The sequence below is a fragment of the Athene noctua genome, chromosome 15 (assembly GCF_965140245.1).
Source record: "Athene noctua chromosome 15, bAthNoc1.hap1.1, whole genome shotgun sequence".
Lineage (NCBI taxonomy): Eukaryota > Metazoa > Chordata > Aves > Strigiformes > Strigidae > Athene > Athene noctua.
Genome location: NC_134051.1, coordinates 11,539,472 through 11,563,022, shown reverse-complemented (window position 1 = coordinate 11,563,022; position 23,551 = coordinate 11,539,472). Strand labels below are relative to the sequence as shown.

The window sequence follows — 23,551 nt, the reverse complement described above, 5'->3', positions numbered from 1 at the left end:
AAAATCATATCTTGTAAACTGTATATAAAACACTGTTTTATGGTGCAATCATTTGTCAAATTTATGTCTGTTACTTTTGTTTTAAAGCTGTGTGCATTCTTTTCATACCTAAGAGCATCACTGTAAAATCTGCTGAAGACTATTTATAGGTTTTATTTGCACAAGGTTTTGTTTTAAACTACAGGAAGTTCGCATTGAACATGCCTAAACATCTGTAGACTTTTTCAGTTCATGAAAAGCAAATATTTCCATACGAATCTTCTCCAAAGGTGATCCCATATTTGTGTTGAGTGTTTACATAAACTTTTCTGATTCTGCCAGCCATTGTATTTAACTTTTCGAAGGACAGCTCATTTCATGTGTCACCAGGGATTCTTATTTAGTCTTTTGCTTCACCATTCCCCAAAGGGTTTGATGTCCCATCATAATGGCACACTTTGTCATTTATTTGGCTAACAAAATGTAAGATTGGAAACTTTAAAACACCTTCAGAAGAAAAGCTAGTTAATTTGTCTGTATAAATCTTATTGTTGAGCTCAGCTGAAATAATTGCCTGGAAGCCGTTTGTCTCGGACCTGGGGAGGATGTGCTTCCCTGAACGCACCAGTCTCACCATTTAACATCATTTTCCGTTGTTAATCTTGCTGGCAAGTGATACCAGTTTCTGAAGACGCTGGTAGTGTGCAGCACCACCTGAGCCCGGCCCTCTGGCTGAACTAAAGCCGCCAGATTAGGGCCCTCCTGTCATACCTGTGTTTCAGAGCCGATGTTTAACCACTTCAGAACACAACTGTCGATTACTGTTTGCCCCAACACACACACACACACGAAAATAAAATAATGAAAGCTGTCCTTTAAAACCGTTGTGAAGGATTAAAGTAATGAAGGAAATGGTGTCTGCAAGCGGGTTGTCCTGCCTGGGCGTCGCGTCGCTCCCCGCTCGAGGCCCCACCGTCTGCGTCCCCCGCCCCGGCCTTTACTGAGGATTGTTTTCTAATTGGTTAGAACATTTTTCGATTAATGATTTCCGAGCAAATGTTAATACAAACTGTATAAAATGAACATAATTTTCTTCACTTGTATTTTTGTTATTGAGCAAGTTTATCAAAATAAATTGTCTACTAAAGCGACTGGCCTCGGCTGCGCTGACTGGGACCGGCCCCTCCCCTGGCCCCGGTGTCTCCTCAGCCCCGGCGGGCTCCCGCCCTCCGCCGCCGGCAAGCGGCACGGCTCCTCCCGCCGGGGCCGGCCCGTCTCCACCGGCAACGCCGCAACGCGGCGGGACGTGGGGCCGGGCTGCCCCGGGCCCCGCAGGCCGAAGGGCCGGTGAGTGCCGGGCGGCGCCTTGGCCCGGCGATGCTGCGGGGGCTCGGGGGTCCCGCTCACTGGCGCGGCGGCCGCCCGGGCTGTGCCCAGGCTGCGGAGGGAGGGAGGGAGGACGGGGCCCTTTCCCCGGTGAGGTGGGTCTCTGGGGACGGGAGGGCGCGGGGTCGGTGGGGCTGAGGGCCCTTTGCCCCCTGAGGTGAGGAGAGTCTCGGGGGGGCGCGGGCTGCCCGGACACCCGCTGGTGAGGGGCGGGCAGGGGTGGCTGGGGCCGGGGTGAGGCGGCCGAGCCCAGGCAAGTGCAAAGCAGGATTTTATGATCGTTTATGCTCCGGTCTTACTGCGCCTAAACCCGAAGGGCAGCTCACCTACGCGCCCCCATCCCCGCGGCTCGAAGCCCAGCTGTGTCCAGGTGCCGGCCCCCTTGCCCCGCCGCGGCTCGCACTCGCCGCTGGAGCTCTGGGGTTTGCTTTGGTTAACCCTTCTCTCCGGTTGAGCTGCGTAGCCAGTCTCCCGGCAGCCCGGCATGCACACAGTCACTGCATCACGTCCCCTGGCAAAAAGCCCTTGCAGAATAGTTCTTAAAGGTGTTTTCTGTAGATGGGCAATTGTAACTCCTCTTCGCAGCTGTTTTTTAATTTGCTGTTGTCCCAAAGCAAATTAAAAAACTTGTACTTATAAATTGTGCTTATAAATTGCTGACAGTATTAATAATTTGTTTTATAGCATATATTCCTGAGGATTTAAGCTTTTTACTCTAATACTTTGTCTTTTTGCTTTTTTTAACAAGGTTGAGTCTGTTCATATAATGGATACACGCATCAGGAATATGGCACAGTTGTTGGACAATGATCAGTTTTTGGAAAAAGTTGGGTGAGAATACTGTTAGAAAATCTTGTTGGGACTTCATACGTAGATACAGAGTAAATAACTGGAGTTGATGTAAGCTATGTACTATGTCCCTTCGAAACATTTATCGTATATCAAATGGAATGCGTAAACAAATGTCAAAGTGTACAACAGTTCCTACAGTAAAAACTTGAGAAGACTTTATAACAATACAGGAATATTATGGGTAATAAAGTCATCCCATGAAATTCATTGTCTTTTAGGGTGACCACAAAATACAGTCTACAGGGTGATCATCCACCATGGCAAGATTTTACTATGTCTCATCTAGGACCAGATAATGGATTGCTGGTAACACATATCAATAAGACACAACATCTGCTGGTAGGCAAGTTTTCCTGCTAAATGGAGCAACTAGAAAAGTAACACATAGCCCCTGCAAATGCAGAGTGGGGAATAATTAAGCTGATAGACAACTGATATGTTTCTTCATAAATATTTCACCTGAGTTGTGAAATTACATATAGTTTCTCTGAATAGATTAATCAGTCTGTGAACAAATCGGGCAAAACAATAAAGGTAGATCAGCTGTTGATAACTGCATTTTTACTTAGAAAAGCAGAAGACAATATATACCCTTTAAAACACTGTGAGATGGGTTTTGGAGATGCTTAGTTTTTCTTCCTCTCTGGTAAATCACTGGGGTGTTTCTTTTATTTCTTTTAAACTCTCCTATTTCTTGTGTTCCTTCCTGTCTCCTTCAAACTAAGCTCTCCTTCCCCTTCCTTTAGCTCACATTCTGAGAGTGTTCTGAAACCTTATTTTCCTCTGCATCCCACATCCAAAAGAGTATGCCAGTACCTAAAATTATGTTGTTCTTGGATATGCACTGCCTACCAGCAGCTATCCTTAGGACTTACATTTTTGTCACATTTGAACAGCACATTTAATTTCTCATGTTGCATTGAATTTTTTTTTAATTTGATCTATAGAGAGTGCAAATGAAGAAAATACAGTCTAAAAAGGTGCAAACCACAGAAGAATGGCTAAGAAACTACAGTTTAGAATCCTTGCAATTAACATTAGAGCATCTGCTAAACGAAGGCAGTATTATTTTGTAAGTGCAACACTGCCCTTTCTTTAGTCAGTCCTAATTTTCGTGGATCTCAGATGCTAATTATGCATAGTGTTCCAGGAATTCAAGAAATGATGTTGAAGAGATAGAGTTTACACAAGAGACTGTTAACGATTTTGAGTCCAGGCTTTCTGAGTAAGTATCCGTCTTGTTTATGATTCTGATGCAAAATTGATTCTGTATCCCCATCCCCAATGATTACAGGTACTGCCTTAAATCTTAATTTGTTATCTCTGAGAACTTCAGAGTATCTCAGCATTAAATCCTTTCTGCTGAGATTTAGGGTAGGTGATAATTATATGTCACTACAGCTGACGGGTTTTTATTTTTTTAATGAAGATTCGTATCAGCCAGGTTTGGAACTGAAGCAGTTAGCTCATTTTAGAAAGGCAGCTAGTGCACAGGTAATACTGTGTATTTGTGGGTTATGTTTACTGTAACTTGAATTAGTTTCAGGTCACGGATTTAGACGTGATTTATGGAAGTTAAAAGTTTTGTAAGTGAATTTTAGATGTATAAAGTAATGGGAGCTTAAATTGAGGAAAACAATAGGTTCAGTAAGCTGTAATCATAATGTTTTTGCTGGTCTTCACAATACTTGTTAGACTGTTCCTAGGAGTGCCACTACTTCAGCATACATCCCTGTGTCAGTCATGAAGACCCAGAATCTTCAGAAGGTCCTCCTTCAGTACTTAGGCCCTGCACCATCTAAGCAAACCATCTGCAAATTTGGTTTAAAAAAGAAGCAGCTTTTGTTTTTTGGAAAAGCAAAAAGGTTTTCCCCCTTTGAAACACCGATTTAAATTTTCTGTTTGCCAAATTGTAAAATCTAGGCATATGGTATTAAAAATAAATTGAAGTAAAACAGTTTTGGAAGAGAGAAAACTTTGTTTTACCTCAGGTTATACCTATTTTGCAATTAAATTATTGAAAGTTGTGCTGCAGTTAGTCCAGCACTTCAGTGAGTGTGTTGCCTTTCAATCACAATTTTAGATTTCATGAGTGTCTTAAGCAACAATGCAGTTTTTATTAAATACATCTGACAATAACCTATGCCTAATGAACTAAACTCAGTTTTGCCCAAGCTTCTGTTGTTCACACATACACGTGGTAAATACCCCTCTCCTGTCTCTGAACAGAATAGCCAGCAACTGATCAGAAGACATTTCAGTGATCCTGTTTTTTCAGACAGCTACATATCTAATCAGTCAAACAGCTTTAGGGGAAGAAGTGCTTAAATGGTTAGCCCTGCAACCAACCAGTTGTATGGGAACACTGAAAACAGTATTTTTAAAAGGTGATTTTTGCATCTGCAAGAAAAAGCATGTGATGGAGACTAGTGGTTGAATGTTACATTGATACACAATGCAAGAGAATGCCTTAGCTAAATGTGTGCTATGCCTTTTGTCAGAGTGATTGAACTTTATCAGCAGCGAATTCAATGGCTGTTGCAGGACAGCAGAAAGGTAACTTTAACTTTGCAGTATATTTTTAGAATGGAACTGTATACGGCATTAAAGAATAAATTAACTTTTGAATGCTAGTGAAAAGCAGCTTCCAGAAAGCTTATGTATTTTCTTTATTTACTGTGAGTTACACATCATGTGCACAATGGATTTTCTTGATCTTTTCACTGGTATGCAGTTTTCTGCTTTCTAGATCTAGCCTTGCTTTCTCTTGGCAGTCTTTATCATCAGGACCTCTCAGTGTGATTTAAACGTGAGGAGACAATGCTGAGCAGCACACTCTCAGTCTGAAGTGGAGCTGTCTTGTCCATTGTGCCTTCTCTTGAACAGCTGGTTAATCACTTATTGTGCCTAGCAGTGCTAATGCTCAGGAGTGGCAAAGAGACATAGCTCGCTCTTGAAGGGGATAGAGAAAGAAGCAGCATTTCAAAATCTAGCTTCCACTAAGTTGCTTGATTTAACCTGAAGGAGATGCTGTAGACAAAGTTATTTTTTTATCCTCTCAAATAATGAATAGATTGTCTTGGCAAGGAGCAAGTATGACTCACTAGTAAATATAAACTGGTAATTCTCTTTGTTTTTTTCTTGCTTTCTCACTGTGTCATTTTTATGCTAAAAAGCTTAAAGTGAAAATAAATACCCAATATTTGATTTTTAAATGGTATTGTACAGAATAAACTGTTACATCTTTAAACTTCAGATAAGCTTAGTATTTACAATGACTTTTCTCTTTTAAGGTGTTTGGCCTCATAAGAGGAACCAAAGTCGGACTTGTGGTTGATGTGTCCAGTATGAGGCATGGACCTAGACTACGGGATTTTCAGAAGGACCTTTTGGTAAGTAAGAATAAAGCAGACTTTGGCAATTGTAGCATACTGTTCAAGCTTTTTTGTAACTACAAGCCAGGAACTAGGTAGAAAAAGATCTGCTTAAATTCATAACATACAATACAATAGAAGTTTTCTGTTGTAGTAAAGTATGTTTTAAATGTCTTTGAAAATGTAGTCTTTGTTAATGTAGTCTTTGTTAATGTCTAAATGCAAACAAACTCCAGTATGTATCCTAATAATAATACTTTTTGTATTAATATTTGGAAGTTTCTCAATTCTTGTACCTGCATTCTCTATGAAATAAACTTGACTAACAGAACCAGCTGTTAAGATCTAGAACCAAGTTCTACATAGAGCTATTTATAGTTTCCTTATGCCCTTATGTTTTGTCACTTTGGTGAGTTAATCACTTCCTGAAGTCCCCAAAGAAACTTGTCATTTATTGTGCTCTGTATTTTTATCAGATTTTGTGGTAAGGAAGGAAGATATAATGTGACTGTTTTACTGTCTAACTTTGAAACTTTGTACAATTTCATTTCCTGCATTCAGGAATTATTTAAATTTTATTTATGTTATCTGCTTTTTTCATTTGTGCACTTAAAAAAAAAACAATCTACTTCAGGAAAACTCGAGTTCCATGTAGTCTGGTTGACTTAGCCTTAATATCTGAACTATTACTTAGCCCTATCAATGAATATGTATTAAACATTTTTTATTAACTGCTTGATGAGTGAATATGCCCATTCTAGATCATTATGTTGTTTTGTGTGCTCAAGAACTGAAGAGAAAAACTCATACCAGTACAACAGATACTCCCTGCCCCCTGGGCTATTAACAAATTGACTGGATTACCATAGGTTTGCAGGCTTTCTCTCTGCATGACTTTTTCTTGGAAGCTTTTCTCTGCGATAGCTGAAAATATCTCTGCGATAGCTGTCAACTATTATTAGGAAATTACTATTTCTTTTTCTTTACATAATAACCTGACTAGAAGCAGCATGGATAGTAATGCATTAATATTTTTTTGTTTATATAGTCCTTAATAGATGAACAGCTATGTTATAAGAAGCAATTGTACTGCCTCTCATTCAGTACAGAAATTTCACCTCTGTGGGAGAGTCCAAAAACCATCAATGTTCATGTGTAAGTTAAGTTAATTTCTCTGAAAATAAAGGTGTTTCAAACAAGGTCTCCATTTAATTAGAGCAATCTCCGGTAGATAATAAATACTGTGTTTCATCTTGTGCCTGCAGTGATTTGTAAGAGGGAAAAAACCTAATTTTAAGTGCAATCCATGATTTCAAGCTGGTTGCTTATGCATAAAATATCTTAGCAGCTTCTGCAGTTTGTAGTAATCTTCATGATCTGTCTCATTTAGCACCTGCATGTTAAGTGTACATATTCCTTTTTTTTTTCCCCTAGGCTACATGAAGCAAGGCAGTGGATACAGCAGCTGGAGCCTGGTCAAGGCTGCAATTTGCTGAAAGCCTTGAAACATGTCCTTATGGTGAAAGAACTGAATTCTCTGGTTCTTATTGTAGGAAGCTGGTAAATTTGTTACCTATTGTAACAACCAGCTTTAACTTACATACAGAATTGGTACACGAATCTGAACTTGATACAAAAATAAATAGAAAACTTAAGATCCAGGTTTTATATATTTTTAGTTCATAGCAGTGATTTCCATTATTTCTTCCCTTTAAAAAATATTTTTAAATCTTCTCTTTTCTGATATGAAGCTACGTTTTTCCTTTGCAGATCAGTTATCGCAGTAATCCATTGAGAGTCTGCTAGGTCTAATGCTACATCAGTAAAAATCCTTCAGTATCATTAAGTATGTCATTGAAAAGGTCCACACCTCTGGGAAGATCAGATGATGAGCTAGATTTTGCTGTAAAATAACTTCAAGCATTCAGAGATAGTCTTCTCTCTGGGATCTTGGTGCTGATGGAAAACTTAAAATTTGTGATTAAATAAATGAAACCAGGCTGAGATTAGATAAATTATGAACTTAAATTCTGCAGTTCTGATGTCATAATTTGAAAATTTGCAGTAGTCAGGATTACAAGAAAAACACCACGGTAAGGATTCTGGGAGTGTTACCCTACTCCTAATTTATTCCTTATATTAATTTTAAACGTGCTAAAAAGGGATGGTGTAAGCTTGGCAAGCTTGATATTTAGGGTGATTGAGATAACATTTCACCTATTGTGCTGGACACACCATGTTCAGTTAAAAGGTTCCAAGTTTTGCTTAGGTCTGCTTTGAACAGAAAGCAAAAGTTTTTAGTAGGTACAAGTGAAAACTTCCTTAATTTCTCTCCCTGGCAGAAGTGTAGCTGCAAGGAAAGGCTTTTACTAGCCATGAAGAACCATCAGAACTCAGGGAATTAAACCTGTGTGGGTCACTAAATTCTAAACACAATGCAAAGTTTTATTTTCTTTCATGCCTGTGGAAGATAATGGACATCCTTACATACAGTTGAAGATTTGAGTTGAAAATGTTTCTATCACAGTTTGTCACAGGAGGCAAAACCACAGATCCTGATTTTTAGCTTCCAGGGCTAGCAAGGAATAATTTAGAACATTTAATCTGTAAGGTGTTATGAACTGGAATAGAATCTTAGTGCTTTTATTGTCGTTCAGGTTTTCAGGACGGAATGAAAATTCAGTAGTGGTACCTCAAGTAACTGTTGAAATAGGAACAGGAGGTCAAGTTATGATAAATTAATAAATTCCCATGATTTGTTATTTCTTTCCCACTTCATTTTCTTCCCTGTCTTCTTCAACACTGCCTTCTTCCACCATTTGAATACTGCCATTGTCAATATCTTTTTTCCCCCTTATTTATTTATTTATTTATCAGCCCTGATCAGTCTTTGGAAATATTGTCTGGCTATGCTCAGCAGTGTATGCTGGGGAGAAAACTGCAGATTCATGCTGTTACATATGATTGCAGCAATCCTGCTTCTCTTGTAAGTAATGTTGTTAATACTTCCTTAAGTGTCTTGTCATTTGTTTCCTATTCAGCTGCAATGTCTTTTCCCCTAAACTTGTGGGGAAGCTAACTTACTCATTAAAGAGTTCTTGATCTAAAGTTGTATTTTCTTTAGAGCAGATTTGCACACATGAAAAAAATAGTTTGGAGTGTTCATCTTGGTTCATACCAAAGCTAGAAGTGGTAACCAAGTGGTTGGCAGCTAAAGGGAAACAAATATTTCCAGATAATCAACCTGTGCGTTTACAGAAGAATCTAAGAGCTTTTTGCAGGTCAAAGCAGAAAATTAGGGGACTTCAGGTAGGCAATATTGCATTAAGGACGAGTGGGTAGTGAGAGGGATCGCAGGAGAAAGACGGGGACTTGGGAATGAGATCATTTGAGTATGGCAGTCTCTGGCATAGGAATATTTTTGTATGGAGTAGCATCAATGCAAGACCTATCAGCCTTGCTCAGACAGTGTTGATCATGAACAATGGTTTGGATGTTACCAGTGACTGCCTGAAAGGAGAACAGAAGGATAAGCAGTTACTTTTGATTAACTTCTACATAGAAATGGTTTTAGGTGTTGATGGCTTGTTTAAGCTTATCCCTAAGGCATATAGTGATTTAAGTGGCAGGGAGGACACAGATGAAATCCTGGTAAGAGAAGACTGGATGTGGTAAGGGCATTGTAGTTGTGGGAAAAAGGATTGCGGTGGTAGATGGTAGGAGAGGAGATGGGAGAGGTGAAAAAAGCAGCAAAAATGTTACGAGGTAATTGTGGGCTGGGAAAGGATAGCCTAATGCTTATACTTGTAGACTTCCGTGATATGCCTTTGATCTGACTAGCATGGTCCTACCTTCAAAGGAGCAGAAAGTGACTGGCATTTTAACACAAGGTGAACGAATTTGAAGCTTACTGCCTATTTTGTGCATTACTACTGAGTTAGTTTTTCAGCCATGTTAAAATAAGACTGTTAAGAAAACAATGGAAACAATTAATTTGGCTTTCTCACTACACGTACCTCAAAGATTCTTTCTTTGTCTCTAATTGAGACTTGAATAGAAGTAACCCATGTTATCAAAAGAGACTACCAAATCAAAGTAACTCTTTTCCTTCCTATTTATATATGTAGGCAGTTCTAAAGAACCTTGCAGAAGCTGTAAGAGGCTGTTATCAGTGCTACTCTTCAAAGGGAGAGGTAGGTGACAGCTAGAGAGGCAATGCATTTTTCTCTCTTTTTGATGATTCTTCACTTCTAGAAGGTAAACTAGTTATCATCTGAGAAATTTGTAGCAAGACCTGGTGCTGAAAGTCTCCGTTAAAGAAGTACTGAGGATGTGGTCAGTAAACCTGTGTTTAATTCTTTCTGCAACTGAAAAAGCTTTCCTAAAAGCACAATAAATTTTGCAGGTAATATTCACTGACTTAAAGATGATGTATAGGATGAAAGCAGTGTCTTATTGTAGACTGATTCAAAATAATACAATAATATCTCATTTATAAAATGATTAATAGCTTGTGTGCAGTGCATTAGATACATTTACACTCAATTTTGCTATGTTAGGCAGTCTTGTATAGATGCATGCACATCAAAGTAAGAAAGCTGTGTTTGGTTGGTATTTGAATAGTAGTTAACTTTTTTTTCCCCCTTTGTTTTTATATGTACAGAATTTTGATAGCAGTGATGTTCATTTGCTACTTCAGGAATCCCAGAAGGCTAAGAACCTACTCAAGAGCATCAAACAGACTGTTCAAAGAATTGGTGGCTCATTTATTAGTAGAATAACAGATGTATGTATCTTTTCATTTTCAGATGTGCTTTGAACTATCAGGGGTAGAATTTTTTAGTGTTCACAATATGAAAAAAAAATGTATATGATCAAGTATTTTGATAAGTGAATATTATATATTTGCCATCCATTATAAGAGCAAATTAAGGCCAAAACCAGTAAAGGAGACATTTTGCTAAACATTCTCCAAAACGCAGCAAGTTTTATAAACCAGTCCAAATGTGATGAAAAGAACATTGTACCATGATCATAATGGAAATCTAAGAGAATCGCTGACCTAACCATATACACGATTATTTAAAAGAAGTTCCAACAGTACAGAGATACTTACTTCTAGCTGTTGAAGGTGGACACTTAAATCAGTTGCAAAATCATAATCCATTACTAGTGTTTAAGTTAGGAAGCTACAGTCTGTTACACATCTTGTGTTGGTCCTGTCTTACTGGCATAGTTTGGTCTGTAACAATTGTTGTGGTAATGTTTCTGTTTTTATGTGTTGTTGACTTGACATACCAGAGGTTCTTACCTTGTTTGGCTTTTCTCCAATAAAGCAACTTCTGAGTGCTCTTGATGAAATAGGAGTGGGAAAGAAAAAGAATCTCCTATTATTTTTCTTTTTTTTTCTGTGGAATGCTTTGATAATTTCTAGTTCTGTTTTGAGCTAGTAGAGAGATTATTTACTCATGTCTGTCTTTCACCTTGTGCAGATAGTCTTAAGTGGAAATAGGCATCATTTCTGCCTTATTCTCATCTCTGTACTTTCTAGGGACCTGGAATTTTAGAAAGTGGCTAATTTGCATATGGTTGCTCAACTTTAATGCCAGAAATTTGGCAGTACAGTTTTACAAATCTGTGAGGAATTTTTTTGTTAGCAAAAGTCTGTTCTTTGTCACAGCTACTGTAGGGTGTTGTGTGATGTGGACAAATCTGATTTGAAAGAGGAGCTGAAAGCTTCCATTGGGTATCCTTGGGTATCTGGTCATCTGTCCCGCGATGTTCCAGACAGGAGCCAAACTGGTCATTTGTGAATAATATTTCTAACTCTGTTTCCCCTCATCCTTCGTATTCCATATGTATAGAATTCTTTCATCTCTCTTCCAAACTCATAATTACTAAGGACCATATCGACTACATGTAAAGCAGAAGTCACCCTGAAATTACTTAGATGGTCCTATATCCCCAAATCAAAGCATGTCATTTCTGAAACTGAGTAGTCTCACCTTCTGTATGAAAAAATATTTCCAACTTCTGTCCATTCAGAGAAAAAGGTCTCTTACCCCTTTTTGAAATAATGGAATTCTAGTGCCCCGTAGGAATTTTTGTTGACTCATTTCCATTGGTAAGAATGAAGACAGAATATGTTTCCTTTGACTTGGTGCAGGTAGAAAATGAAGCAGTTGAGATTTGATTTATGTGTAACAAAGATCTGTTTCCTACTTACTTTTCTTAGAGAAATAATTGGCTTTTTTCATGCCAGTATGTGGAACCATGATGTTTTAATTTCCCTGTGCATTTTTGCACTGTGGCAAACACAGTAAGTTAATGGAACATTGTCCTCCAAGCCCCATTTTTAGGAGGACCAATGAGAGCTATTTTCACAGTATTTTGCTTGTTGAAATCCCAGCACTTTGGTGAAGATAAGTAGAACTAATATTCCACACTGGATATTTTGGATTGAGGGTAAAAAATGCTAAAACTTGCAAGAGTTTTTCTTCAAATCCATTTTAGGTTTCCAGAGAATTTGCAAATACAGCACCCTCCAACTTCTTACTAAAGCCTCCAAAGCATGAAGGACCATTAGTTATTCAAACACCATGCGTCCTGGCCAAAACCTCAACAGACTGGTTAAAGACAAATGGATTGAAAGGTAGCACAAAAAGAAATGCTTAACAGGTATGAAACATAAAATAAAGAGCATGTGTTTTATTTAATTTCTTTGTTCCTTGCTATAGCTAAAAAGTTAAACCTTTATCAAGTTTTGGCTCCCAGTGCCTTCTCTCCTGTGGAAGGATTTGTACCTATTCTTAAAAAAACAGTGTCATCAACTCTACATGAGGTAAGTGATAAGGACCCTTTCTTTTTGTTGTTGTTGTTTGGGTTTTTTTCTTTTCTTTCTGGGGCTACATTTTTCTGATTAACTCAGTACTTTATAAGTTAGCGAATTTCTACAGGCTTTAACTGAGATGCAAATCATAGATTCAGATCAGATACTTATGCCATTTTTAAGAATGATTCAGGAAGGAATTCCATGTTAGTGGAGCTTACATAGGCTTCTGTAAACACCTGAGTGTATTACTTACCCTTCCAGAAAGCGATGATGCAGTTTGAATGGTATGATGGAACTGTGAAAAATATCCACGTTGACCTGCCAGTATTATACAACTATCAGGTGAGTTGTCTGTAGTTATGTGGCCTTGTCTGGGCTAGATTACTATCTAATTATTCCACATTAATTGGCCTGATAGATTCTGATAGATAAGCACTGCCGGGATTCATGTGCAGGCAGCTCTCTGTGTAAGTCTGCAGTGATCTGGTCAGACTTGGAATCCAGATTCTTATGGTAGTGAGGAAGGAGGCTAAATAAGAGAAGAGTGTCCATCTGTGCTGCTCGTAAATACAGCAGTGTGCATTTTGCAATCTATGCGTAAGAACGTATTTACATTATTCTATCCATGTATGTGTAAGTCCTTTAGTCTGTACATTGAAAGGATACAATGCAATAGGGTACTCCCACTTGCTTTAACAGAACTGTCCCATTTCATCTTGGTTTAACCATTTAAAAAAAAAAAAACAAAAAAGGCTTGTATTTTGTTTTATTTCTTTTAAAGTCAAACAAGTTTTATGAAGAAGAATGTGTAATTGTTACTGGCTAGACCAGAAAAGACTCAAGGCATAACAAGAACATTCTAGGAAGTAGTGTAGGAGCAAGCTTGGATGGTTGTTGCATGACTTGAAAGATGTTGTGTGATATGAAAGTATGTGCAAAGGCACGTAACAGCAGCAAACCAGAGCCTCTTTTTGTTGTAGCAGCCTAGTCCCTTGGATGTGTAGGAAAGAGAGTCAAGGCAAGGGATGAATCTGAGATAAATTTGATCTTAAACGATTAAATAATCCAGAAGACTGGTTGAATAAGGGATTAAAAAATTATACTGTGACATGAGTTTCTCTGGTAGGTGATGGGGTTTTTTTTAATGTACTTGACTGCTATTTTGGGACATGCTAGCAAGAGGAAATGTGAGGAGGAGAGTTTAGACCTTTAGACTCTGTTGGCTTTTTATCATTGTAAGTTTTTGTCATGGACTGTATTCTCTTATCTTTACTAAGAATGAAATGCTGCTGTCAAAATGAATGAAAACCATTACTTTTTTCATTACTGTGCTGTCATGTTATTTCTGTATCAAACATTTGGCAATAAAGCGCTTACTTGAACTTCTTATTTTTAACTTAAATTTTCTATATTTTATCCATAGAAACTCCTTGCTAAAATGGTAAGAATCTATGAGAAGCGAATTGACTGGCTGTCTGCTGCTAGCAGAAGAATATGGGGAAGTGTTTGTGAAAGGAGGTATCATACTTTGATGGCCCTTTTTTGTGTATTGGTCATGGTTCTAGTTTGCTAGCCTTTGCTTTGTGTGTAAGTCAGCACCAAGGAATACAGGGCAGAGAACAGTCAGATGTAGAGACAACAGCTGCAGATATGACCAGTGTAAGCAATCCGCTTTTGAAAACAGACATTGATATTCAGCTTTTTTAACAGTCCAGTCAGTTTACTGAATTGGATGATCATCAGTCAGCACAAAACTGCAATTTCCATACGGCAGGATGAGATTTTTCAATTTGAGTTATCTAGCTCTGGGGAATGTTCTATCTTAAATCACATACAAACAGAACTGATGTTTCTGGCCAAAGGTAGCATTTACAGTCAGCTTTCCAAACCTGTGCTGTTAGTATTTATGCCCAGAGCGTTTCTTGCCCAGCGTCTAATGGGTTCTTATCAGAAGAAGAGATTCAACCTACAAACTACCACCTGCCTCCACTACTTGAAGTGTATTCTTTGCCAGATGACAAATGTCAGTGCAGATATACTCAAAAAACTAAGATCCTTTTTTCCTGCATGAAGTTTGAGGTCTTCTTCTGATTATGTATTTGAGAATGATGTTTATTTACATTGTGTGTGACGCCTTTATTGGAGATGTCCCACCCAATCTCAGGTGCACAATTGCTCTTTTTGTCCTGTTCACAAACCTTGAATATGAAGTTTCAGACAAAAGGAAGATAGCTGAGACCATTGTTACTAGGTATTTTCTTTTTCATTGATCAAGGATTGAATTAGCCCTTCTGGCCACTGTATTGTGTTGGGAACTCATGTCCCACTGTCCATTACATCCGTGATTCTTTTCATAACCACTGCTCCTAAGATATCCCCTGTCCATTAACTGTAACCATCCTGCATTGTCTCTGCAAGCAAGACTCAATACTGACCATACTGAAGAAGGTCATCATTAGGTTTTTCTCAAAAGAGGTAACATGACAGATAACATCAGTCAGTCCATACCTGAATAACCAGTCTGTCACTGACTTGCTGGGAGAAAACTCACAATTTATCTTTGGAGTAATACTACATACATTCCTGAAATGATGACTGGGGAAAGGACAGTGAACTGCCCAACAACTCTTCTTGTTGGATAACATCCACACTTTTCGGGCGTGTTTTGGATATTCAAGTACAGAGAAGAAAAAGGACCTGTTTAGGGTACAACAGCCATTATGGAACTACATGTGCCCATACCCTGATAATTGCATAGCTTAACAAAAATATAATTTTCTATTATTGTTAGTCTTTTTTTAAAAATCCGACCTTATGTTTTGCAGATTTTTACAAAATATATATTCAGTGTTTATACATTTTGATACATAGCTAGAAGATAATTTTCCCTGTCAAGTTAGAGTACAGTGAAGGTAAGAATATGTAATTAAATAAGATTCTTTTTTTTTAATTAATAATATATTTCTTATATAGGGTGGTTATACTTGTTGATATATCAGTGACAAACTCTATGTACATCATCCACATCCAGCATTGTTTGCGACTTTTACTTGAGGAACAAATGTCAAATAAGGATTACTTCAATATTATAGCGTAAGCAACTATTTAAGATTCTTCTAAAATAATTGTAACACATTGCAGAGAAAGAAGTATGCTGAGAGATTGTAGTTACTAATGGATATACTTTAGATTTTTTAATTGTATGTAATGTTTTGTGATAAAGTAATTGCAAGAGTAGCACTGATTCATTGTTATTGCATAAGTGCATGGGTCACATGTATGGAGGCCAGATTAGTAATTAAAAATGACTGATTTGGGTGAGGCTCACTGGAACTGATTGCATTGTACCTGTAATCAATTCTCATCCTGCCATATCATTCATAACAGTATTAATTCACGTGTCAGAAACTCACTGGAAGAGGATTTTGGTCTCTCAGGTACTGTAACTGAGAATGCCCTTCAAATTTCACAGTAATTCCAATACTTTTTAATATGTAGTAGTACTAAAATTCCATACTCAAGACTGGTAGTCAGAAACGTATGGCACAGCTGCTGAACAGTAGCTGGGTGGGTTTCTATCTGACAAGTAAAAGCAAACGACAGAAGCTCATGGAGTTCCAAACCTGGTGGGAGAACAGAGCCCTTATCTCACAAGAGAGATACAGGCAGCATCTGAGCGTTGGGGGTTTTTTGTCACAGTCTTTCCACTGAGATTTTACCATCTCACTTAAGATCCAGTTCAGGAAAGAAAAATGTAGTCTGGCCCACGACCTTGAAAATCTGACACCACCTGAGTGATGAATAAATATAATTAAATGGTTTGAAATAGAAAATAGTTAGCATCAGTCAATTTTACATACATAATACCCCAAATGAGGTTTTTCTTTTTCAGTGAATTCTATATTTTTGCTTGTTCTAAAGCATAATCTGAAAATTAATTGCTGTTATCTTTCCATGAAAGATTTGGGAGTGACGCTGTGCCTTGGCAACTGGAACTGGTTCCTTCACAACCAGAAAACTTACAGAATGCTTGGAGGTAGGATCAAATTCAAATAACTTTCCCATACATCTGAATTGAGTGATTGTAGGTACCATGAAACAGATAAAATAGAGGAACAGATTTAAACAGCATGGTGAACAGTTTAGAAGTTTAGTAAGTTTATCATACTACAAAAATAGGTTGGCACGAACTATTCTACGCTGATTGTTTATGATGCTTTGTTGTGAAAACAGTGTTATAAAGTTTAATATGTCTCAGTGACTTTGTATTTCACTTGTATATGGAATATATACGTACACAGATACAGGTGTCTGTGTAAGAAGTGCACAGGTTACATGAAGAATTGAAAACTGCTTCAAAATCATTTGGGATGTGAAAACTAGACTACATTTTTCCCCACACACAGAATCCCAGGTTTCTGTTTGTGAAGTCACACCCTGAGCAGTTTCATTATACCTCTGTAGTTTTATTTTTATTGCTGTAACTTCTACTATATTAAAGTTTTTCCACATAACATGAAGAGAGAATTCTTTCATCTTTATGCTCTGAATCTTATCTTAAAAACCAGTTCACCATGGTGGCAGTAATGAAGCTAGAACAAATAATTTGTGTCATTATATAACCTGGTTTTGCTCTCTTTGTCAAAAATTTTAGACTCTAGTGCAGTGTTATTTAAGATTCTTGTCTTTATTGCTTTAGCAAAACCAAAAGCTTTTGTTGCTTCGTTCTTTTAACTGTAAACATCTTTTTTCAGGTGGGTGTTGAGCTTGCAGTGCGAAGGGAGTAGGAATTTCATGAGTGCTCTCAGGAGAGCTGTGGAAGTAGACTTCAAAGACAAAGATAAACACGAATCACAAGGACTTTACCTGCTGACTACTGGAATACCTGATCAGGAAGCAGTAAGTATCATCACAGGCTTTGCAAGTCTTCTGTAAGTTCCTGTCAGAATTAATCTCAACTTTATTTTCTCTCTTTTTTTTTTTAATTTATTCTTCTGGCTAGTCACCATAGCTTGTTGGCAGAATACTTCTCTACATATCTAAGCCAGCACAACTATTAGGATCTCAAAGTTCCATTTCTGGAATCGTTATTTGTGTGTTGGAGGTAGCAATTATCAATAATGTGTGAATCGTAGAAAATTCAAGAAATGTTTTTAAGATTCCTTTCCCACTCCAGCTCTGGCCACATTTCACCACAGATTTGTGAATCTGAACAAACCAATTATGATCTTGTATGATATAATTTCTTAATAACTCGTGGGAACAAAGCCATGAATAATTTTACAGTGAAACTCCATAGTACACTATGTAGAGACAACTCCTGTCTTTAATAACAGTAATCCATTGCTCGGATATACGTTTGCAGTGCATGTGATCTGTGGCTGTTAAGCCACGTGCACAGCCTGGAGCTTCTGAACATATGGTAATCCAGCTGGAGTAACCATGCGTATACAGCAGGGTTTCTCTTGCTTTTGTTACCAAACTTCTAGAAATTCTGGGCAAACCTAAGAAATAATTAAAATGCCATGCAGATAATAGGAAAACAAAGGGTGCGTACAAAAAGCCAAATGGATAGTTCTATCCCTACTTCTTTGCCTCAGTGCAAGACTACCTTGAAGTCCATGACCTGTGACCCATAGTTACCCAGTCTCACTTCTTGGCTGCAGTAATGCTGTTGCCATTGTCACTAGTCATAGCAACAGTTTTTGTGTGTATACATGAACTGAGGCATTCAGCTACTCAGGGTATGTTCCTGTACTGAACTGCTCAGGTTGGGAGTGTTTGTACATCAGTTTAGGAGCCGCTGGGCAGATGGAAGCTCATCTGAGTTAGAGGGTCACTACTGACTTTTTTTATCTTTTCCCCTCTGTCTTACAGCACACAGTCAGTGCTTATGTGGCTGAGGTTTGCAGAGGTTTTGATTTGCAGCTTCATGTCTGTCTGTTCAGTGTAATGGAGGATGTTGACTCCACTGGGATTATTCCAGCCCGCTATGCTAATCCAGTTGAAACTGCCAATGCTTTTAAAGAAATAGTACAAGCAGGCAATGGGAGATTTCATTGGTTTGGAGAAGCAGGTATGTGAAAAGTATAGTCAACACGTAGTTCTCTTGCATTAATTAAATAATATTTATTAATTTTTTTTTCCCTCAAATCAAGTAGTTTACTTTTTTAGGATGTGATAATGCTATCCTAGCGCTGAGATATAAACAGAGGTCCCAGTTTGATTGAGGCTTTCAGTTGTATTGCAGAATATCATAATGCAGCCTTAATGCAGGATTTTTATTTTTTTTTTTAAATTCACTATTGTCTGCTAGATATTTTAAAGATGCACATTTAAAATATAGTTAGTAACGTGACAGGTCCACACTGCCTGTCTTACAGGAAACAAAGGCGTTTTGATTCTTTTCATTGATATTTCACATGTTCTACAAATTATTGTAGACTTAAAAAAAAAGATATATTTTGCACACTTAAAAAAACCCACACTGATGAGCATGTATTTGATTATCAGGTATTTTTGAAAGTGATGATATCACTGTTATTGTGTCTGAAATGGAAAAAGCAAACAACTACTCCCAAAAGGTATGAATTATGTGTATCTTTTTAAGTCAGAAAAAAATTCAACAGTGTTTGTTCAGCTGACAGTGCAGAAGATGGGACAAAATGAAAATCCTTGTAAGATGGGCAGGAATGCTCTGGAGTGTGAGAATAGTCATTGTAGAGTAAATATGGACTAGAAAGCAGTTGTGTAATATCACTGCAGTGATGGGTGTTGGAGTGACCATGATTCCTTCTCAAATACAAGGAATTTACAATTTAAGTGATTCTCCTTTTTATTGCCAATCCTATGATGAATTTTTCTCAAGGAAGTTTGTTATATATGTATAAAAATAAATATATTAGAAAGTTAAATATATAGCAAATGTATAATATGTTCCTGTAAGTCACAGTGGAGGGAGGGTTTGTCACTGGTACAATACCTTTATTCAGTTCTAAAACAATTGGTTTTTGAAATGTACCAAGGGTGTAGAACTAGACCATATCTCTCCAGATAACATGCACGTGGCTTTTTCCAAAGATACCTAACAAAGTGACTGAGGCAGTATAGCCAGCCTGGCAGTATGGGGGTTGTTGCTGAGGTGTGATTAGAAAGAAACATACAGTGAGATACATGTCCAGAGGTCTGAGTACCTAGTTGCAAGCAAGTCTGAGTCACAGAAGTATTTTTAAAAAGAAGAATTGGTGGATTTTCAATGGCATCTTGAAATATTTTGTTATCATTTAATAGTTGCATATACTTGGTTCACCATCTTCCAGTTTGTTCTGGTCTTGGTATGTGTACTGTTGCCTTTTCTTTTTGGCATGTTTGCTCAGAGTAGGAAGGATTTCTCTCCTGTATGTTTGAGCAAGCACAGCACAGCAGGGTTTCTATTCAGTTACAGCTGTTAAGCATTACCAAATTAATAAATTTGGTATTCATTTTAATTATTATTAAAGTAATTAATACAGAATGCCTGTCATTGAAATGTCATGTACTTAAATTTCACATATATGAATTACTAAATTATGTCAACTTCCATTTCAGTGTGCATTCCTAGTGGAATCCTTAAAGCAACGTTCAGTAACTCAGTCTGTTCGTCCATTTCTACCAGAAGGAGACTCAAACATGTTTATGAAGAAAGAGAAAAGGCGGCCACAGAAGTTGCCACCTCCTAAACCCACAGCTCTGAGTCTGGCTAGAATGGTTTGAAATGGTCCCATTTTTAATATGCTGTGTGTTTTTATTAGAGATCCTACCCAACTATCAGATGCTGCTCTTTGTGACAGAAGTGCTCAGGCTGAAAATTGGAAGGAATTAAAACAGCACTGTGATAGTGCTCTGAATTTACATTTTATTTTGCATTCAAAATGTTACATAAACAAAAATACATCTTATTAAGTCCTGTAAAGTAAGTAATTATAATGGAGCCACATTGTCGTGTCTAAAATTGTCTAAATAGTCCCTTCTCTGACCTTAAAAGTTCAGTGTTTAATGAAAACAAACGCAAAGCAGAAATGTGCTTTACCAAGTTAGTCTATCTTACAAGCCCTTCTAGCAAGTACTGAATTTTATGGTATTCTGCCCATTTACAGATGAGACAGCTGTAGCTGAGTAGCATGTCTTTGGCCATACAGAGAGCCAGCATATAACAAGAAATAGGACTCAGGATTTGTTTCCTGTCCACTGTGCTTATTTCCATGGAGCTACACTATTGAATCTTTTTGGATTTTGCTAATGTTTTCCTTGTTAGTTTTGACTGTGTGTGCATCTGTTTTGAGTGGGTGTGCAAATCTGTAATATGGCCAGTGCCACTATTTTGGTGTATAAATGACTAGATGCAGAACTGCCTATTGCAAAGGATATACTTAACTTTTGACCTGAAATTTTCAGGTCTCATGTTTGAAATGGGAATGGCACTCTTAAGTATAGGTGTGTTCATGTTGTAGGTAAGCTCAAACTTCCATGCTATTTTATCAAAACCAGTATATTCTCAACACCTCTTCACAAAAGCAGGTTAAAAGTAATCACTCAGAGATACGACTGCATAGCATAGTTTTACAGCTGTTAGACTTGTAGAAAAGTGAGACAGGTTTCTCTGTAGATGTTTGATACTTATAGTAGAGCTGTATGTTAAATTAGATGACTTGAAGTCTCCATGACACAGCAAAAGTCTGATCCTACAGTAGGGTTAAACAAGTGTTCATGTTGTTTAGCAGGCTGCTCAGCCCCTAGAGGGTTGAGCCATACCTAAAGGAAAAATTACTGTTGTCAGTACTAGGCTTCCAATATTCAATAAAACTCTGAGGAAAATACTATATACTGTATTCTATAAAACAGTGCCATTATCATACTAGACTGCTCCTTCCAGTGACAAAAATGATCCAAATTTGTCTGCCTGTAGATGTTAGTCTTTAGTTTTATGGCAACAAATCAAATTTGTAAGATAATTAAAACAGAGCAATTAGTTACTTAACCTAGGAAGAAATCACAAACTGCAAGTTGTCATGGCAATCTGCTGGCTGGTTAGAAGAGCCAGAGTAAAACAGGAATTAGAGAATAATGAAAGATAGTTACAGTTTTGAAGAATGCAGTTGTGATCCAACTGAAATACTTTTTAAAATTTTTTGTTTATTATATGTGCTTATAGTATATCAAAGACAACCATGGTGCAGAGAGAAATACTTCCCTAAGAGTATTGGCATGGCGTCCTACTAGTGCCAAAGCAGAAATTCCACCAGGTCTGTATGGTTTAGGGGCTTTTAGTCTTCAGTTTCTTTGAGTTAAAAGAAAATATTAACTTAGAGCTTTAATTTAAGTTTTAGAAACATTTGAAATTTCAATCTTTAATCAGACTGATAGGAAACATTGCAGTGGCTTTGAAATTGCTTTGATATGAGTAATGTGTCTAGCTTTCTTTTAGGTTGTAAGCAGAAGGAACACTGCACACTGTATAACTATTTCCAGGACACATGATTGACTGTCCATCCTATATCAGGAAATGTTAAATGTGTGTGGTGGAAAGTAGAGCCCTACTTTGTCCCCTGCCGGAAGCCATAATTACTGCTCTTGGTTTTCATTTCATACTCAATTTTTTTCAAAGGCTCAACAATTCAGAAATTAAGTTATTAGTTCAATATATATAGTTCTGCTAATACTGTTAGATCACATTGTAATTAATATGTTGTTCCACTTGATTTATTTATGATCCAGTAGTGAAGGAAGAAAACCCATAAATGTCAGGTTACCTGAAGTGCTGACTCTTGCAACTGCTCCTGGTATATGAAACAGCTCTTAAAATGATTCTAGTGACTGTTGGTCTCTTAAAGTCCAATCCCTTTCTCTTCCATTTCTGTAATTCTCCTGTGGTTTTTTTTCTTTGCATCTTTGCTAACAGCTGTAAATATTTTTGTCATCAAATCTGGGTCTTGAAATCTGATTTATTGAAATGAGATTGTTGATGTGTAGCAGTGTTTACAAATCTGGATCCATATTTGCATATGAGGTGCTTTGTAAAATGTTAATTGGCTTTTCCAACAAATACTATGCTTATTGTAAACTCCTAATCTTTTCAGATTATGCCTTGTGACATTCTTCCTGATCATAATATATAAATTTGTAAAGGCTTTGGTTCATTTATATGGAAGTAGCATAATTAGTTGTAAAAGATGGATTTTTCTTAACAAGTATCTAATATCTAATTTATAATTGTGGTAATGGGAAATTATGAACTCAAGAACAGGGTTACATGCAAGAGTTTTATCTAGCTGAAGTAGGTCAACAATTTTTCTTTTTTTGTAGCACAAGCAATAAAAGAATGCCCTCAGACTGAGAATAAAAGAAAGCATAAACCAAGGAAGCAGCCAGAGTTCTCTGTGTCAGTATTTTATACGGATAAAGGAAGGCATGTGGGTACGTATTATCAGGATATGATGGCTGAAGCCTTTTTATCAGCATTTTTATCATGAAGCTGTTAGGGTGTTAACTCATGGATAATCAGTGTGCTTTGAATAGTGAGTGGAAGTGAGTTTCACTTATCAAATAGTGGTGGGGTTTTTTGGTTTGATATTTGGTTTAGGGGGGTGGCTCTTGTTGGCTCTTTTTATTTTTTTGGGGGGTGTTTTGTTTTGTTGGGTGGTTTGGTTTTTTTAAGTCCTTTGGGATCTTTTGGTCAAAAATGCTGTCATGATGGTTTAGATGATTACAGAAGATTTCATTTGGAATTTTTTGAAGGTGACAAATTTAGAAATAAGTGATTTTTTAAAGTACTTTGATATATAGAAACTTTGTGTTTTTTTCAAATGTGAAATGCTAGTCTGCGGGTTTGGGGTTTTGTTGTTGTTGTTTGGTGTTGTTTTTTTTAAACAACAGTCATATGTGATTCAGAGGGGCTATGATTTAAAGCTAGGGCTTCCAATATTACTTTGTTCATTTTCTTAACTAGGTACAGTATACCGAAAGTATCCAAAGATAACATGCATAAGAAAGTCTGTTCCTTCTGTTACATTGCCAAAAAAAGAGGAAATCTGTTCAAGCAAAGAGGTATTTTGCTCCTTCCTGATAAATTGCAGTTTTAGATTTATCCATA

General features: G+C 37.4%; 1 protein-coding gene across 1 annotated transcript in view; it reads left to right on the top strand.

The window, feature by feature from the left end:
* Positions 1 to 1,233: 1,233 nt before the first annotated feature.
* The window catches only part of VWA3A (von Willebrand factor A domain containing 3A), a 31,440-nt gene continuing 9,122 nt past the window's right edge, over positions 1,234 to 23,551 (top strand). The window contains exons 1-25 of the mRNA XM_074919352.1: positions 1,234 to 1,326; positions 2,114 to 2,196; positions 2,436 to 2,556; positions 3,165 to 3,289; positions 3,368 to 3,442; positions 4,719 to 4,773; positions 5,511 to 5,609; positions 6,640 to 6,746; positions 7,026 to 7,151; positions 8,469 to 8,577; positions 9,719 to 9,784; positions 10,255 to 10,377; positions 12,105 to 12,243; positions 12,329 to 12,432; positions 12,685 to 12,765; positions 13,847 to 13,941; positions 15,397 to 15,516; positions 16,385 to 16,459; positions 17,178 to 17,322; positions 18,301 to 18,499; positions 18,937 to 19,007; positions 20,011 to 20,169; positions 21,614 to 21,704; positions 22,765 to 22,875; positions 23,408 to 23,505. Coding sequence (XP_074775453.1) covers positions 2,132 to 2,196; positions 2,436 to 2,556; positions 3,165 to 3,289; positions 3,368 to 3,442; positions 4,719 to 4,773; positions 5,511 to 5,609; positions 6,640 to 6,746; positions 7,026 to 7,151; positions 8,469 to 8,577; positions 9,719 to 9,784; positions 10,255 to 10,377; positions 12,105 to 12,243; positions 12,329 to 12,432; positions 12,685 to 12,765; positions 13,847 to 13,941; positions 15,397 to 15,516; positions 16,385 to 16,459; positions 17,178 to 17,322; positions 18,301 to 18,499; positions 18,937 to 19,007; positions 20,011 to 20,169; positions 21,614 to 21,704; positions 22,765 to 22,875; positions 23,408 to 23,505 — 2,559 coding nt within the window. The 5' untranslated portion in view covers positions 1,234 to 1,326; positions 2,114 to 2,131. The remainder of the gene's footprint in view (positions 1,327 to 2,113; positions 2,197 to 2,435; positions 2,557 to 3,164; positions 3,290 to 3,367; positions 3,443 to 4,718; positions 4,774 to 5,510; positions 5,610 to 6,639; positions 6,747 to 7,025; positions 7,152 to 8,468; positions 8,578 to 9,718; positions 9,785 to 10,254; positions 10,378 to 12,104; positions 12,244 to 12,328; positions 12,433 to 12,684; positions 12,766 to 13,846; positions 13,942 to 15,396; positions 15,517 to 16,384; positions 16,460 to 17,177; positions 17,323 to 18,300; positions 18,500 to 18,936; positions 19,008 to 20,010; positions 20,170 to 21,613; positions 21,705 to 22,764; positions 22,876 to 23,407; positions 23,506 to 23,551) is intronic.